General features: G+C 38.3%; 2 protein-coding genes across 2 annotated transcripts in view; both read right to left on the bottom strand.

The window, feature by feature from the left end:
• Positions 1-561, bottom strand: part of GFRAL (GDNF family receptor alpha like) — a 29,629-nt gene extending 29,068 nt beyond the window's left edge. The window contains exon 1 of the mRNA XM_035894174.1: positions 483-561. Within this exon, the coding sequence (XP_035750067.1) occupies positions 483-561 (79 nt within the window). The remainder of the gene's footprint in view (positions 1-482) is intronic.
• A 4,888-nt stretch (positions 562-5,449) lies between these two features.
• HCRTR2 (hypocretin receptor 2) overlaps positions 5,450-18,521 on the bottom strand; it is a 34,418-nt gene continuing 21,346 nt past the window's right edge. The window contains exons 4-8 of the mRNA XM_009638782.2: positions 16,108-16,223; positions 10,476-10,696; positions 8,985-9,106; positions 7,676-7,876; positions 5,450-5,643 (exon numbers count right to left, since the gene is read on the bottom strand). Coding sequence (XP_009637077.1) covers positions 5,450-5,643; positions 7,676-7,876; positions 8,985-9,106; positions 10,476-10,696; positions 16,108-16,223 — 854 coding nt within the window. The remainder of the gene's footprint in view (positions 5,644-7,675; positions 7,877-8,984; positions 9,107-10,475; positions 10,697-16,107; positions 16,224-18,521) is intronic.

The raw sequence follows: 18,521 nt of genomic DNA, 5'->3' as shown, positions 1-18,521 counted from the left end.
CCCTCCTGCCGTGACCGCCAAGGCGGGCTGCGCCCAGCGGAGCCGCGGGCTCCCGGGCATGTTCCGCGGGGTCTGGCGTTCCCTCTGCACCCAGCTCCCGCTCCGTTTCCCGAGAAACTCACAGAGCAACTCTTGGGCTGCCGCCTACCATCTCCCTGGAAAATGCCTGTTGCTGTGCCCGGCCCTGTGCCCGGCCCTCTTCCGCAAGCACTTTTCCGTGCATTTTAGAAGTGAATCCGTTTGCATCTCAGCTGTGGGACAGGATCGTGATCTATTAAGGAGAGAGAGGAGCTATGGAGCATGTTGGACGGCAGACCAGAGGGACAAGTAATGGGTCTGTAGTCTAGACATAACCTGGACTATGGGACTAACTTCAGGAGTTTCAATGAAATACATCAAAAAAACAGCCTGCCATACAAAAGTCAGCAGCTGCCTTGGGTACTTAAAAAAAAATAAACAAACTATAAATCATACAAGCATACACCTGCTGGCTTCACTGGATGCCCTTTGCTTCTGCACTGGCAGCAGGAGTAAACAACAGATCCCTATCGATTTCTCCATGCCGCTCCTGAGTCTTGTTTTCACAAGTTGCTTATCACACACAGAACATCTTTAATTGGATTTGGTCCTTGAATGCTTAAACCAAAAAGACATCATAAAGCTTCCAACATAGCTAGCAGAGATAAAGAGATAGTGGGTGAAATCCTGTCCCTATTGGCACAGCAAAACTTGACCCAAGTCCAGGTTTTGCTTATTTTTTCTTTAATTCAGGAAAAGTCAACCTTGCATATAATTTTTTATTTTTATTTTAACTCAGATTTTAACTTAGTTAATTTATTACATTGTTTATTTTAACTCTTAATGCCAACTTTGCTAAATACTTGGAGTGTTTTGGTTTGGTTTGTTTTGCTTTCTTGGAAAGTATATTCAAAAAAATAAAATACTATTTTATCCAATATATCCAACAGACAGAAAAAACCCCAAACCTTATTGTCAGTTAAAAGGAATAGCCTGAGAGATGAGTGTAATTTTAGCTGTGAGACAAGTTTTGGGTTGGAAGGCTAAACTTGCCTTGACCTTAATCCATGCAGCAGTAGAATCATAGAATCGTTTAGGTTGGAAAAGACCTTTAAGATCATCAAATCCAACCGTTAACTTAACAGTGCCATCCCACCACTAAAGCATGCCTCTAAGCACGTCATCTACCCATCTTTTAAATACCTCCAGGGATGGGGACTTGACCACCTCCCTGGGCAGCCACTTCCAATGCCTGACAACCCTTTCGGTGAAGAAATTTTTCTTAATGTCCAACCTAAACCTGCCCTGGCGCAACTTCAGACCATTTCCCCTCACCCTATCGCCCATTACCAGGGAGGAGAGGCCAACCCCCACCTCGCTACAGCCTCCTCCAGGCTAAACAACCCCAGTTCCCTCAGCCGCTCCTCGTAGGTTGCGACGCATCTTACAGCGAGGCTGAGTTAAGCTAATGTTTAGTGTACTCTCCTTCCTATAATGCAGTCTCCAGGTTAATGACATGCGTCAATTTTGCTAATACCAGAGAATGAGATGGGGCCCTCCATGTGGTCCAGAAGAAAAGGAAAAAAAAACCCCAAAAAGCCTTTTTGGAGGTGGGGGGGGGGGAGAAATTATCTTGTGGTCACTGCAACTGCAGAGCACATGCTTTTCACTACAGTGACAATAGGAAAGGAGAAGGGAGTCAGGGTATCAGACATCCAAGACCGTGAAAGATGTTGAGAGGCAAAGTACCAGGCTGATAGTGGCACAATAATTTATGTACACAGGAACAATCATGTTGTGATTTAAACTCTTTGTTTAATGATGCTATGAAACAATGGCATGAGAACCTCATTTCTATGCTCCCAAGTTGCTAGTGGAAATTTTAGAATCCAAAGCAGCTAGAGGCAACAAAACCCAATTAAAGCTCAGCTTGCAGATCATTTTCAGTATTTATAGACTGGATAAAAAATGCTCACTCTTCACCTGACCTTTTTTGATGGATAAGAAGCCCAGAAGCTTCTTTAAGATGCTTTAATTTCTGTCACATGCAAAAGGCATTAAATTCCATGTTGCTCTTAAAATCTTACCCTGTCTTGTCACAGCCATTTCTATCTCCTTTAATATCCACTGCTCACTATTGGGTTTACCTTTACTGAAAATTCCCAGTGATTATTTTCATTCCAAAATAATTCCAGCTGGATAATATTTTGAATGTATCCAAATGTTTGCATCATTTTGGAGTAAAAGGTCCTGGAACTGGCAAGAAAAACCCCTTCACTACTTTATGCAGGTAGGCGATAGATTTTTGAATGCCTATGAAGTTTTTCTGATTAAATGGTGCCTGAAAACATAACTGAGCTAAAGAAGAAAATGTCTAGGTATTTCTCAAATTTTGTAAAACTAAAGAAATGGATACATTTGAATAATTTCATCAAAAATATTTATTTAAAAAAATCAGAAATTTTTGAATGAAAAATCTTTTCATCAAAATAACCAAATCTTTATCTTGATAACCATATTCTCTGGCAAGAATTAGTTAACACTTTCTACCTGTCCGTAGAATTTCAAATCTTAGAGAAACTCTGATTGTATCACTTCTGTCTCAAAGATACCCTGTTTACTCAACAAAAATCTGGCCAGAGAAAACCCCAGAATCATTTGTCAATGAAAGTCTCATCTTTTGTTTATATTCTCCACACAAAAAGTAATGTTAAGTTAAAGTTATGGCTAAAAAAAAATTCCTTGCAATGCTGGAGTATTTTAAATGTGGTGATACCAGTGAAAATAAGAAAAGAGGACAAGAGAACAAAAGAGAATTTTCTTCTCTTACAAAAGAGAAAATTAAGGCCAGAACTTCCATTTCTAACATGTCACAGGAGACCTGCAGGAGCCAAAATTTGCCAATGGCCTTTAGTGGTGTCCTTACCTCAGGTTAACTAACACAATTTATCTCACTGGCATTAAGGTAGAAGAAGACAATTAAGAATTAAGATGACAGTTTGCATTGGCAGGTGATATTCAACCCCCCTTTAGAAAGATGCTACTTATAGTTTTTCCATGAGCATGACTAGCATTGCTATTTTAGTCCTTTTTAGCTGGCCCAAGTTAGAAATACTGTACCCTTTCCCTCCCTGTTCATCTCACGGGGATCTGCGCAACAGACCTGACCAGGCATGAGAATTTTGCTGGCCTTCCACAGTCACCCATGACCTTTTGTGTTTGAAAAGTCTACATACTCCCCTTTTATAATGACAAAGTTTCCTTAGATAACCATTTACTTTCTACATTCTTGTTCTGTCTTCAAGGAAAAGCTACAAATATAATTTCTGAAATGAAAGTATAGGTTTGCAAAAAGTTGGACATAATTGACGTTTTTCAGCAGTGGGTTGAGGCAACATTTTATGGCACAATTAAATGATTACTGATAATTGTTCTGCAGCTAGATAACTATACTAGCTTTTAACTTTTTGACTTTTTATTTACTTTATCAAGACAAAAGAAAAATTAGAAGACTTTTCAAGTTCCATTCTCCCATTTCTGTAATGTTTTAATTCAGCAGCTGTTTGTTCAATCATTTCAAATTATATAGAAAAATTACATCTTGTTCCACACAGTTTAAAAATACTACTAATTTTCTGTGGCTGAAGCGCAAAAATAGCCTTCTAGTGGCAAGGAATTGCAACAGCTATGATATCAAATCCTGCTGTATTTTCCACAATTATTTGGGTTTTCTTTTCTTAGAAGAGGCAAAGTAAAATAATTTCTTGAAATAATGACATAATAGCTGTACTCAGAAATTAAGCTTACACACAGGAACATAGGAATTCCTATGATTTTATTTAAACATTCTTTCCACTTAGGTATTTCTCCTTTTTCTTTCTTAATAGAAAAAAAAACTTTAATATACAAAGAAATCAAAATTTTTTTCTCTCACTTTACACCATTGTAAACTAGAAGTAATTGCAACAATGTCAAGCAGAACAGCTGTTGGGGAAGGCTAAAGCATAAAGTGATTAAGCACTTCATAAAACTATAGCTGTCATGATAGACGGTACATGGCATGACATTTGGTCAAAGTAAAACCTAGAAAAAATATTTACATAAGTTAACCAAATAACAGCTTGCCTATGAATAATTGCCTTTTCAGAAACGTTTGAACATGTGAGAATGTCTGCTTTCTATGTCAAATGCTCTTCTACTGAAAAACAAGTCCTCCCTCCCATCTTACCCCTCCTTTTGAAAAACCTTAGCTGAAATGCAAGAATGGTGCCACAGTGAGATTGCGGAGATTGTAGCTGAGGTTCTTATAGATCAGCCGCTTTCTAACCAATAGGCCATGTTCTCCTGGTAGACTAAGTCTCCAGTGATGCACCATCTTTGTTCTTTAAGAAGAAAAATTACAGTACATGGTAGGAAGCTCCGGGCCAGGGAGCTTATCCCATAAATGGAAAAAGGATAAGTGAGTACTTGATCTGCTGTTCCAATGAGATATCACCTCTGTAATTTCCAGAGAGAAACATTTTCTTTTACTTGTTGAAAAGTCAGTATTTTCCTGGCATATAAATCTGTTAATTGTTTGTATCATTAGTATTAAATGGCAGCTGAGAGAGAAATCCTGAAAGCAAGCAAGATAACCAATGTTTTCTATTTTAAAGATCCTCAGAGATCTTCTGGAGCAACACTTGCAGATGTTATGGACTAAAATGAGCTACTCAAGATAAAATGTCCTGTCCTTCAGGGGTGCTGACACTTGCTATTCCTATTGGCCTGAGTAGGAATTTTGAGCTTATAGCACCTTTGAGCATCACATAAATTTTATTTGTTACTTTTTAGGCACTCGAGTCTGAAGACAAAAAATAATTGGCTATTTAGTGTAATCTTATGAAAACATGTATGACTTGCAGCACTTGGGTCGACGTCTCAGAAGCATGTCTGTGCTTAGAAAAGTAGCCTGGAATCTCCTCAAATCAATCTGAAGTGAAAGTTCCATAATGAACATAGAATTTACTACAAATGAATTAGCAGAAAAAGAAGTGCAAAGTAATTCCAGAATATCACCAGTGCGTAAGTAAGCATTCCTTGTAAATAAGTCACTCATTTATAGAAACGGGATATAAATAAATGATGTTTGAGACTTCTTTCAGATACTTAGAGTTCTTTATATGATACATTTTAGAACATTCCACAGCATCTAAAATATATAAAAATAAATATCTACAGTATTTACAAATTATGATACAATCCAATCTTTAAAAAGACTTGTAAAGACATGTTATTTAGCTCATACTGAGGTAAGTAGGTTTCTGTAAGACTGAGAAGAAATAGGAGAGGCAGTTGTTTTGAAGGAATCCCTTCGTCCAGTTGTTGCAGTCTGTAACACAGCCAAAAGCCTGTGCCATTCTCTGGTGGTTTGACACATACTGAGCCAAAGTCATCCTTGCTGTAACTCCATCGAGGTAAGTTTAGTTATGCTAGGGACGAATTTGTCCCACTCAGCATTCTCTGTGTTGCCAGTGTCTTCTGCAGAAACCCTCACAGCTTCATCTAAATTTGAAGTCATGTTCATCCCTGGTATGTGGAGATGCAGTTCCACTGATTTCAATGGGCTGAGTGTACCTGGGATACCTGTAAGATAAAATAAAGATTTTAAGATGCTTTTACTGTTTGTATCAGGTAGCTGACTGGCTCACCCTGTGATTGTCACTCTCTGAACACTATGCAGGTGATCATAGAATAGAATCATAGAACCACAGAATCATAGAATTGTTTAGGTTGGAAAAGACCTTTAAGATCATCGGGTCCAACTGTTAATCTAACACTGCCATTCCCACTAAACCATGTCCATAAGTACCTCATCTACCCGTCTTTTAAATACCTCCAGGGATGGGGACTCTACCACTTTCCTGGGCAGCCCATTCCAAATGCTTGACGACCCTTTCGGTGAAAAAAATTTTCCTAACGTCCAACCTAAACCTGCCCTGGTGCAACTTGAGGCCATTTCTCCTTGTCCTATCACCCATTACTTGGGAGAAGAGACCAACACCCACCTCACTACAACCTCCTGTAGAGGGCGATGAGGTCTCCCCTCAACATAGTGATGATCTATTAACAAAATGGCCTTGCCAGAAAATGTTCCAAATTGCAAATTTTAAGCAAAGACTTCTTGACTGAAGTCTAAGGGGATTTCTGATGCATAAACATTGATTTTTTTTACTTTTAAACATTTTCAATGTGTTCTACTACTTTTAAAATACACATTATTTGGTAGATTGCCCCATGGTTCCTTATCCAGATGCCACAGTGACCAGAAGAGCACTATAGCTTCCTCTGTACAAGTCAATCATAGAATCATAGAATGGTTTGTGTTGGAGGAGACCTTTAAATATCATCTAGTCCAAGCCCCTTCCCATGAGCACAGGACAGGCAGGGAGAGGACAATGATGGCAAATAATCAATATAGAGTAAAACATCATCTACAGCCACACTGTCATCTGGGTTTCATGGCTCTAACCTTGCTTGTGCCTTACACAGAGGAATGGCAACATTACTGGAGAAGAGCAAGCTGAATTCAGGAAAAAAATCCTTATGTAGTAAGTGAAAAGAACAGACTTCTTCAGAGGTAATTTATTTAATTCTTCTTAGATATATATTCTAGGAACAGATTAACTGTCCATGGAGATACCAATTTCTCTGTTATCAATATATAGCTTATATAGTCCTAACCTATAGTGTCTGAGATAACTTCTCGACAACCAACGTTCACATCCCTAGGAGAAGAGGGATGAATCCTGTACTTGCAGTCCCTTGAAAAGTCCTGCTGGGATATAGCATATAATGTAGTGAAAAATATCAAATAATAAATTATATGCCATTTTCTGTCTATTCAGAAAGTTAGGGAATTGGCCAATCATTTCAGTGTTCACCCAGAATTGGGAAAGCTCAAACAACTTCTGCCTTTTCTTTCAGACTGTGTTCATACGTTTATCAACCTGTGTTGGAATAAAATCAAGAGGGGCTTCCCAGCTCTTCCTGAATAGACACAATATCCCATCCAATCGGAAAAAGAACAGAAAATGTGAGAACAGAAATTAATGTGAATTTCTTATTTGATCAGCCCAACTCACACCAGAACGCATGGTAAGCAGATCATTTGAAATAGTCAAGAACATTCAGCTAGTTCAATCTGTACACTCAATTTTGTTTATAATATTTGTTATAAAATAGACCACAACTTCAGAGAATTAGCTCTGAGCAGAATATAGCTGTTTATTATAAACACACTGCAACTCCAGGGAAAAGTATTTTCATACTTTCAGCTACCTGTTCTTTATTTACTTAGGATTCTAAAGGAAGTAGGGATCCAAAGAAAATATTTATATAAAATATGATTACGTTACCTCCTCCCCAACGGCAACTCAACTTTTTAAATAAACAAGATTAAATTTTGTTTCATCAGTATATAAACAAAGTTGTGGCATATTCTATAAAATATTTCTTGTAAGTTACTTTTCTTACAGTCAGTTCTTAATTGTAAACACCCTTCTCTCATTGCATTGTGCTCAGATTCAAATATTGTTGTATGCACAATTAAATTTTATTTCCACAGCATCAAAAGACATATGGACAAGTACACTACCCAAGGGTAACAGTGAAGTACCGTTTGCTGGAAGTGTGTTTATGTTGGTCAGTACAACATGTTCTGAAAGTTTTGAAATGTTATCAAAATTGCTGATCTGGGTGGTCAAGGATTTCCGACTCTCTGTACTGGCACGACCTCTGGTGAGCCGTTCATCATGATGACTGCGAATGCCAAAGATGCAACAAGAAAACGCTGCTTTAAATTCTTCTCTAAATTTCCCTGTCAACCACAAAAAAGACTCATGAAAAAATTGTACTATAAATGATATTGCAACAAACTTTGTAGATTAGAAAAAAGCAGCTATGTAAAGCAAAATTAACCCAAACCACCCAGATGTTCTTCTAATACAGAGGTAGGAAATCACAATTTCAGTATCTTGGAGAAGGACAGAAAAAATATAACCTTTCTAAGAAGATATGTGAGGTATGGTGTGAAACCAAAATTATGCTTGGCTAGACAGAATGGACAAACTAGAATGATTTATGAAAACATGTCATGGACAGTCTGTTGATTAATAACATCTAACAAAAACAAGTAATTGAGAAATTGTAGGCTTAAATGACTGAATCATTACTTGATGTGACATGAGAAAGAGCATGGCTAATTTGCATTTCATCTTGAATACATTTTAAAAGAAGATTCAAAGTGTCCAACAGCCCATTAGTCTGCTTTTGAGGCTCAGAATAAATGGTTCAAATCATCCTCACACTACACACCACGAAAAACTACAGTGGAGAAATACACAATGAGGATCAACAGACTTTTGCATCCCTGTATTTAGCTGTAATACCACCAGTTTTGGTCCTTATTCTGCTGCCCAGAGCTAAGAAAGACAAATACAAACTAAGATAAACCTATACTAAGAAGTAAAGAGCATCCTGGCTGGTTCTTTGGCCTTGAACCTAGTTGGCACAGTCTGGCCGTGCAAGTACTATTAAAGACTCACAGCCTCCAAAACCCAATACCTGCATATAAAATGCCAACTCAGGCCAGCCCTGGCCTGTGCTACCTCCCACACACTATCTGGGGAGTGTTTAGGGGAATGGTAATTGTTTCAGACCAAAGTCATGCTAGGGAATTCTCTACCAAATTAATGGCATGGACAGTCAAATTCAAGCACTTGGACTCAGGCCCTGGCACTGTTTAGCTTAGTTATAGGTAGATAGCCTGAAGGTAATGGGATACTTCAGGCAACTTGTTCCAAGAAGAGGATCTAGCTCCCACCGGAGGAGCTGGGCTGATGTTACACAGTCATCAATCTTATTTGCTATGGCTCATTACATTCAAACTATACATAAAACTTGAATTCTAGGCAACTGTAACTTACCACTGAGGAAGTTATAAATAATAGGATTGGCTGCACTGTTTGCATATACAAGCCAGTGTGAGAATGTGAACCAGGCGTATACAGTTTCTCTGTCATCGGCATGATTAAACATCCCAAAAACCCTACAGAAAAAGAAAAGCAAACCTGAAAGATGGCAAAATTAGAAATAATATAAAAGGATTTGGCAGCTTCTAGCCTAATTTTTTCTCAGATGATCTATTTGTCGTATCACAAAAAAGCTGTCCTCCCCACCCCCCAGCCTCCTGTCTTCGTGGCTTAGCACAACAGAGACCATCAGTACTTTGCTTTGCAATGGTACAGATGTGTGACGTTTCTGCTAAGTAACCAAAGTCAGCTGGTGTCAGATAAGTCAAGAAAAGATGGGAAAAGTTGTTTTTGACCTATTCATGTCATTGAGGTTGGCTCTAGAGGACCTGGCTCTAGGTCTACTCTCCAATAAACAGGGGCTCTGGAACTGGAAAGGCACTGAACTGGCCCCAAAACTGAGGCCACAGCAGTAGCTTCAGGGAAAATTGCTTTGCCCAGATTCCTTATACCTAACTTTTGCTATTTAAGTGAAAATCTAACTATGGGCCTACTCTGCTATTGCAGTCCAGGCAGCCTGTGTAGTTCCTCTGTGGTTCAAATCATAGCTGGCCTGAACTGCCTTCTGGAAATATTTCTTTCTCTCCGCATTGCCTACCAAGGGACCTGAGGATGAAAAGTACTTAAATTAGGCCTCGGAAAAGTGCCAGAATTGCACAGGGTGTATTTAAGCCTTCATATCCAACCTGAAATTATTCCTTAAAAATTAAAATGTTCCTCAAGCACCAATAAAAGGCCGGCTATTTTTTAGGATATTCAAATATTCTGCTATATGTCATTACTTATCGGTATTCCAGAGGTCTCACGAGATGTAATTATATCAAAGCCTGAGCCTGTCAGGCACTGTACAAAAACCAGAGTGTAAACAATTGTGTCTCAAATGAATAGGAGAGAAAAGGGTAAATGAGTAAAACAAAGCTTTGAAGACAAACTAAAGGGTTAGCCTAAGGTCTCAAAATTGTACATGATGGGGCTTGGGTTTGAACTCAGCATTTCACAGTCCCTAGGGCCAAGCCACAACATGACACTCTCCTGCTAACCTTCAGCTGCTTCTTTAGGTAAATGCACTTCCATGGGTGCATTTACAGCAAACAAGCTGTAATCCCACGTAAATGACAGGTTTTAATGAAGAGATAGGCTATATGATTTTCATGAGGAAGAGCTTGCTAATAAGGGTTCCACAATCCGGCTTTTAGTTTGAGTACTACAGATAGATTAGATACATTTTTTTTCTTGCAAGGGTATGATTATTTTCAATTTCTTTATCATGAAATAAATAAGCTTCTCCTTCAAAAGTATCCGCCAGAATAAGAGGAATTTAGTAACAGAGGATTGGTTTTGGACAGAAAGCTTTACCAAGTGTTTATATTTTGGGATAAACTTTACCTTTTCAAGACATTGAGGATGCTAATTGGTAGATAGCAAAGTGCAAAAACCAGAAGGACGACCATTAGCATACGTGCTGTTTTCCTTCTTGCACGAATCTGTTTTATTTCAGCTGCCACAGCGCTAATCTTTGACTTTGTTGATTGTCCCAGCCCTCGGGGCTGTGCTGAGGACTGCAGAGGCTTCCATTTTTTCTGAACAACAGAAGAAGTTCCTGGGATCTAAAAAAGACAAAATAAGGGGCACTTTGAACAACTAGCACTGTGGGTAGCTGTAAAAAAAAAAATAGACATGTTGACATACACAGTGTAAGCTTGCGGGGAGAAGTATTCTTTCTTGGGAAATTAATTGATGTAGCTGGAAGAAACAAACCAGATTTCAGGCACACTTGAAGGTCTGCATAAAAATTCATGGTTTATCCAAATATATCAACTGATACATTAAAACTGTCTTTACTTCCCAAATACCTTGCCTTGCTTGTCTCTTCAGACTATCACACTTACCAACCCTACTACTTCAATTATGTTGCTATAAAGTTCTACCTTAAATGCTTTCTTGTATGGCACAGTAGTTTATCCCATTAATATGCTGCTAATTTTCAGCATTGGAAAACAAGGATTTAAAGCCTACGCAGTTTTAAGTGCCATAAAACTTCCAGATGTGCAATCTAGATGACAATGAAGCAGCTAAAGAAATCACAGCTGAAGTGTGGATCTCCCTGCAAAGCTCTTCAAAACTGAATGTATATAGAGGGATAAATAGAGGGGAATCATGGAACTGTGCCAACACATAGGAAGAATTAGGTTAGCCAAAGGCACCTTGCAAAGGGTAGATGTAGCACCATGCTATTAAAAAAAAATCCCGGTTATTGTTTTCTGTGCCCTCATATAAGCCAAGCCAAATAAAGCAATTTTGCTTCCGTTCTTCAAAATTATTTCCTGCCTGCAGCCAAATGTGAAAGACTACAGATGGCAAGGACTTCCTCAGAGAACTCTATCACAATGACATTTATAATGTTTTCAATGTTATACACTGTGAAAACCTTTTGGGTAGAAATATAGTTTTATTCATGTATAGTGCAATTGTCTGCAGGGTGCTTAGTCTCAGCAGTGTAAAATAATTCATGTTTAAAAGTATCTGCAAAATTCAAATTGTCTACGCAACCTCTTACAAAATCAGGCTTATCCACACAAACTGTCCAGAAAAGAATGAAATTTTGGATAGCTATTTCAGAAAATAAAAAGCTAAAAAGGGAATTCTTGTTCTAAAATAAAAGCATACACATTCAGATTCAGAATTGTTCTAGAATAGCTCTTATGGGATTTGTTTTGTGTTCTTTTCTTTTTTTGTGAATAGCTTCCTTATACAGACAAGCCCTTAATTTAGCATTTATGTGCACCCTCAAACCTGATTTACAACTATTGGAACATTTCAGCAAAATTGTGTTGCCATGAACAGGAAACAGGAAAAAAAAATGAAGCAGAATGGGGGACATGTTATAACATTTATTTTTTACTGATGTCTCTACGGACATAATGCAAAAAAAAAACCCCTTGCACTTACTTCTACTGTGGGTTCCCACTCATTCAGCTGAAATCAGCAATATCGGTTTCAGTCCTGGACACGTCTGTCCTATTGCAAGGGATTTACTCTACTTAGCTGTGAGGTGCAGTACTGTGATGCCTCTTTGCCACGCACCGAGATAATACGCTGTCTGAGATTCTGATTCTGGCTTCTCGGGGGTGCTTTGATACTCAGTTCTTTTAACTTTGAAGTAAAAGCCTTTGCTTCCTTTTCAGTCATACTGAGTTACCATATTGTAGCAAGAACTGGAGATGGAAGCAGAAAAATTCAGCCAAACCTCTCCCTCCTGATTATGCCAAAGATTCACTTGAAGTAATCAGTGACCAGCTTTCATGGTAGCTAGATGTAATTTAGATGAAGAGAAACATTATCTTGGCTCAAAAATGTGAATGGCTATTTCTACAGAAATGTCAGACGTGACTGTCTACATGGTTTGTACCTGTGTGTGCAAATAGAAGGGCCTTTTCTGGTATTTAAGCAGTCTTTAATAGCAAGAGGTGATCAAAGGTAGGACTGTATACAAAGTACAATCTCACTGTACTATGTAATAAATTGCTGAATCTTCAGGAGTTTGTACTTAGAACCTTTCTAAAGAGCCCTATTTTCCTCAGTATTTACCTGGCATACACCTGGGCTTCACTACTGGTATACCAATAGGCAATAATACAGCAAGAATTTTACCTGGGAAAAAGAAGAGCTGTATATCCATAGATGCATAGCTGAACCAGTACCATCTAAGGAGCGTAACACTTCGTAAATGTGTGTGTGCATACAGAAACATCTACAAACACACATTTATGTAAGCATACATACATGTATGTCAAGTGATAGGATTGAGAGGAAATGGCCTCAGGCTGTGCCAGGGGAAGTTTCGATTGGATATTAGGAAAAAATTCTTCACTGAAAGGGTTGTCAAGCATTGGAACAGGATGCCCAGGGAAGCGGTTGAGTTCCCATACCTGGAGGTATTTCAAAGACGGGTAGACGAGGTGCTTAGGGACATGGTTTAGGGGTGGACTTGGCAGTGCTAGGTTAATGGTTGGACTCGATGATCTTGAGGGTCTTTTCCAGCCTCAATGATTCTACGATTCTACGATTATGTATGTACAAGTATACACATGCTGGCATGATGCATATATTTGCTTTTCAGTAACAAATCAGTTATAGAGATAATTGTGGAGAATTTGTGTAATTCCAATGGTTCACTAAAGACCCATTAGCTGTGTCCAAACAGGTACTAAAAGTTGCAGTTATTTTCTTATGAACCTTTCCTATAACCCCTGAAATTATTATCAAGGGTTTATAACCAGATGAAATATCTCTAGATGTAATAATGGCTTGCAAAGATTGGAAGGGTATATTTCAGCTGCCAAAATGAAAACTGGTTGGGTTCCTAGTTATTACATGAGTAGGCTTTAGTGTCAATGTTTTTGGACATCAATAAATCATAGCATACAGTATGGAACTTGATAATACAAAATACATATCAACACTTAATCATAAGTCCATTCAGCCCTATTTTTTTGTTCAGAAGTTACTTTTAATCTACTTAAAATCTGCAAGAGAACATAGCCTTCTAAGTCACTACTTCCTTGCTAATAATCAAAATAAATTACTCAAAATCCCACGTATCTGTGGCATGATTGTTCTTGTCGTTACAAAGATGAATCATTAATTCAAAGATTGTAAAGCTTATATTCAAAATCTGCTTGAAAGACACAATCAGTAATTTTAAGAGGAAAAGGACAGGTTGTAAATCTATCTTACCTTTAGCCATCTGAAAATCTGCAAGCACAACACACTCCATTTTAAAAAAAAGAACCTTTAGAAAAAGTGTAAGGCATAGAAAGCATCTACTCTTTGCTGCTTTTTTTCTATCACGTACATCTGGAAGGCTCATTGTACCTTGCGATAGGATCATTGTATTTAGCTGAAGTTCTGGTAAACAGCATGACTTCTTAATTGAAACTGTTATCAAATAATACATTTAGAGCACTTCATTCATTTGCTCTACATGGCTGATTATGGCACACCTGTTGCACTTAGAAAAATGCCTGATGTCTGCAGCCAAGTCACAGTCGATAATAGATGTGCAGTGGTTTTAATCTTGCTTAGTGCAGCCTCTTATACATAGTGCTATCATCTATGCTAGGAAAAGAGACATCTGTAATTTTGTATCATTGATAGCACTAGGTCTGTAGCAGTATTTGTCTTTTTGCCACTGAAAAAAAAAGGATCATCCTAACCTTGTCAGCATGCAAGATGTATAGGGTGAAGAAATATCGTGAAGAAGAAATGGGCCAGCTAATACAATTGCGGGGGGAAAAAAAACCCCAACAAACCAGGTTGGTTTCCAGTCATTCAACTTCTGCTGAATCTGAACCAGTGTTTTCGAGCTACGTGCAGGTTAGGAACAATTGCTTTGAATTAGCTTAATTAATGGACAGTTTGAGAGAATAGGTAGATTGTAAAGAAAGTGCAGAAGAGAAGGTTAAGAAGGAATATGGGTGCTACAGGACACACAACTATTCAGCAATGCAATCTTAGAGCTACATTAGACTGAACTTAATTTCAAAACTGAGCAAAGCCTTGGTTCTGGTGAAGCCCCCTCAAATTGCAAAGGTTAAATTTGACCTTAGAACTATCTTGTTATTTAATCTTATAAATGTAAGAAATTAAAAGTAAAAATAATAATTTAAAGTTTAAAAGCAAGATAAACAGCAACTCTGGTTTAACCTAATCTGATTAGAAGTAAGAATAATTGCTGTTATGATGTATGGATGATAACATAATGCCTTAAAGCAGATTTGGTTTTTTCCTGTATTTTAGTTATTTGCAAGAGATATGTTTTGTCAGTATAAGATTTGATTTTTACTTTTAACATATGTATACTTAGAAATCTAAAGTCTACTTGTGATTTCTCTGATGGATCAATTTGAACTGCATGAAAAATGCTCCTGATGTGGCAGACGATATGCCCTGGCCAGGACAGCCTCAAATTTGGATAGTATCAGGTATAATGGGGAGAGAGAAATGATTCATGCCCATATCTGGATGGAAATGTCAGCCACTGTTAGAGCCATTCGAGAGGACAGGAGAAGGAATATCTTGCATCATGTCTTCAATGGGACAGGTTTACTCTCCTTTACAGAATGACAGGGCAGGGGGTTCCAGAGGACTACAGCTATGGATAAATGCCAGACCAAGCAGAAGACAGCAGAGAGAACCATAGGCTGATGCATGACAGCTTACAGTTCACACCCAGAAAATGATTCTCAGGTTGACACCACTTTGAATAGTGGGAGGGGGAAAAGCGTTCCCGAAAAAATCCACATCATTCTTACCACTTCAATTCAAATGTTCTTTGTGTGCTTGCTTGCTTGGGGTTTTTTGTTTAGTATTTCTGTTTCCTTTCCTGTATTTTTAATTTGAAGCTTGGAAAAGCACATGTTTGTATTAGAAATCATGTGAATTATTTGTCAATAATTCACATCAAATGTTGCTGATAGCAGCCAGCTTCACATCAGGCAATTCCAGACTCACAGTGTGATAGCTGTACTTTCTAGTCTAACTTTTGTTCAGATTAGACCTGCTTTGAACTTGAGACTTTGGAGAATGGAAGATAAAAATAAAAAATTGTAGAGACTACGAACAAAATGAGAAGGTCAATCCTAACTTTTGACTGCTACAGGAGATTTTAGCGCTATAAATAAGGTCACCTAAGGTATTTTGGTAAGCATTTCGGATACAATGGGAGAGATCTTTCTTCTGCCTATAATCAGTCTTTCTGTTGCCTTTTCCTCTCTTTTTCTGCCTCTCAGGCCTTCATAGACATGAGCAATAGGGGTTTACGTTCAGCCTGACTGCCTTCATTTTTTAATGCATCTCAGTGCCTATCCAAGGTGGCTGTAAGCCAGCAGTGTCAGTGCTGCATGTAAAAATCTGAGTTCTAAGTGACAACACAGAGCATATAGAGAAGAAGGTTGTACACAGGAATCTGCACATAGTTACAACAGCAAGGAAATAGAGCCAGCAGTAAATTACTTACCTGGCGACACCACAGCTTTCGAAATATTTGCAAATAGGCCAACACCATAAGACACAGTGGTGCCATGTATGTCACCAGGAAAAAGCACGTGTGATACATTTTGGGGTAAACCTCGGCTGGAAAGAGAATTCAAATAGGAAGAGTGCATTTTAATATATGTGCATTCCCAAATCACTTTAAGCCAAATTATTCATATAGATATGCATGTGTTTTTCAAACATAATAGGTTATAGTGGAAGATGTATCCAATAATATTATGGTCAGGATTGATATTTTAATCACTTTGACATACATTCTGTTTCTATTATAAACATGCTTTTATCTCAAGCATCTCATATCACATTATTGCTTTCATATCGCATTATTACTTTAGGCATGAAGTCTAAAGAAGTTTTGTTTTTTATTAAATCAGTGAAAGATAGAAAATTTCATTATCTAACAACAGCTAACTAATTATCCAACCTACCTCATCTTTGACGTATTTAACAGGTTGTGTAACTGTCTTTAGTTTTAATTCTGCAAAGGCTGCTATGTATCCCTGAGTAAATTGCACAGTCTCTCACCTATAAACAGAGAATGTAGACTACAGCACACAGGATGCTGATGGGAGGAGAGACAGAAGTTTCTTAAATCACTATTTGGTGGCAGAATAAACATGGTTAAGACTCAGAGATTTATTATTACAATTACGTTTTAAAAGATAGAGTTAAATCAGTCAATTCCAAGATTATTTTTGACTCAGCTTTAACAACAATGAGTTTGGTACCATTGTGTTCTAGTTCCCTGTGTATCTCTTCTCAAAAGACAACTTATGAATGTTATTTACTTAGAGACAAACATCTTGAAAGTGCTGTGAGTATACTGTGTTTTTAAAATGTTGTATCATAGGCTTCATCATTAGATTACAGCAGAATGTGCCTGGAAAACTGGCTTCCACTTTTGTAACATCAAATGTATTTTGGTATTACCAGTGTTGATATTACTTACAACTTAACATTTATGGATGGCCTCAGAAAAGGAATGAACATTATGGAGAGTGACAATATGCAGCAGAAAAGAAACTGCACTCCATGCGCAGTTAGATTGCATGGCAATCCTAAATGCTGCATTTTGGCTAAAGAAGGAATGTTTATATTAATTTCCAGAATTTCTGACTGTTTCAGGATGATAAGATCTGAAATTGAAACTGTATTGATTGTAGTTTTAATAAAAAAAAAAAGAAAGAAAAAAAGAACTGCATGAGATCAAAGAGTTAGTGAGTCGAACATTTTCCGCCTCTTAAAGTGGCTGAAATTGTGGACCCTATCAAACAAGAGGTCCCTTTGCATGCCAGGAGAATCCCTGGGAGTTTGATTAGACAAGGAGATACAAAGACTTGGCCCATAAGTCTCACAGCAGGGAGGAGCACACCATCACGTTAACTACAGGCTCACCCTCAAACCCAGACTCGAGTAATACCACACTCCCTGTTGGGCCTGAACATGCCAGATGGCTCATCAGTCAGAAAAACTTCAATATCAGGGAAATAGAAACTTGCTATAGCAAAATCCAGCCCGTTTTCATTTCTACCAAAGGTAATAGAGATGTTGCCATTGACATTTGACAGCCTTGGTGGATCAAGGTTCAGAAGATTCAGATGAGTAGCATTTGGCTCCTTACTTGCTCTAAGATCCTGTAGCAAATCAACTTACCAACTCAACTAGCAGCTGCAGATACTAGCTCTTGTCAATGTCCCTGGGGCAGGCAGACCATTTGGGGTAGATTTTTGTAATTGGTGATAACCTGGGTTTGTATATTGACTGATGACTTCAAACTTGTTTTTGCATTCCAGAAAATGCAGCCTCACAGCAGTCCTGTCAGTCAGGGAAATAGCAACATGCACGCTTCACAGGTGGAGAGATTAAGGAGAAACTGGAGTAATGTGACTTACTGGGATCACAGGAGGTCAGAGCTGAAAGTACATTCTTTCTGCTAGAAGGAGGTGCCACCTGCCTCATCAATGCTCTGCAGGCAGCCAGGCCCCTTTCAGGTAGAAGGACTGTACATATTTAAAAGGCCATCTGGAGTTTATGGCTTCCAATTTAGCATTCCAAGTAAAGTGAAACATTAAATGAGCCTAGCTATCTACAAAGAACTGACGGACCAGGTTGGAGGAAGATCCTAACACTCGCCTTTGAAGTTTAGCCACCTGGAAAGTGCCAGCTGCTAAACATCAAAGGAAACCTGTCCCTCCTCCACCCAGGGCAAAGCCCTTTGTAGAACTTCTCCCTAAGAAGCATGACTCTGTTTAGCTTCTCAAGCCAAAGAAAAGCTTTAAAGCTGTTTGACAATCACAGTAGCAAGAAGGAGGAAGGGCTGGTTTGGGATACCGTTCATTTATCAAGTGAGTGAGTTCCAGGCTCCTTGAATGAGAA

Source organism: Egretta garzetta, unplaced genomic scaffold (assembly GCF_000687185.1).
Source record: "Egretta garzetta isolate BGI_Z169 unplaced genomic scaffold, ASM68718v1 scaffold415, whole genome shotgun sequence".
NCBI lineage: Eukaryota > Metazoa > Chordata > Aves > Pelecaniformes > Ardeidae > Egretta > Egretta garzetta.
Note: the sequence above shows the minus strand (reverse complement) of the source record. Positions and strands in the feature narration are given on the sequence as shown.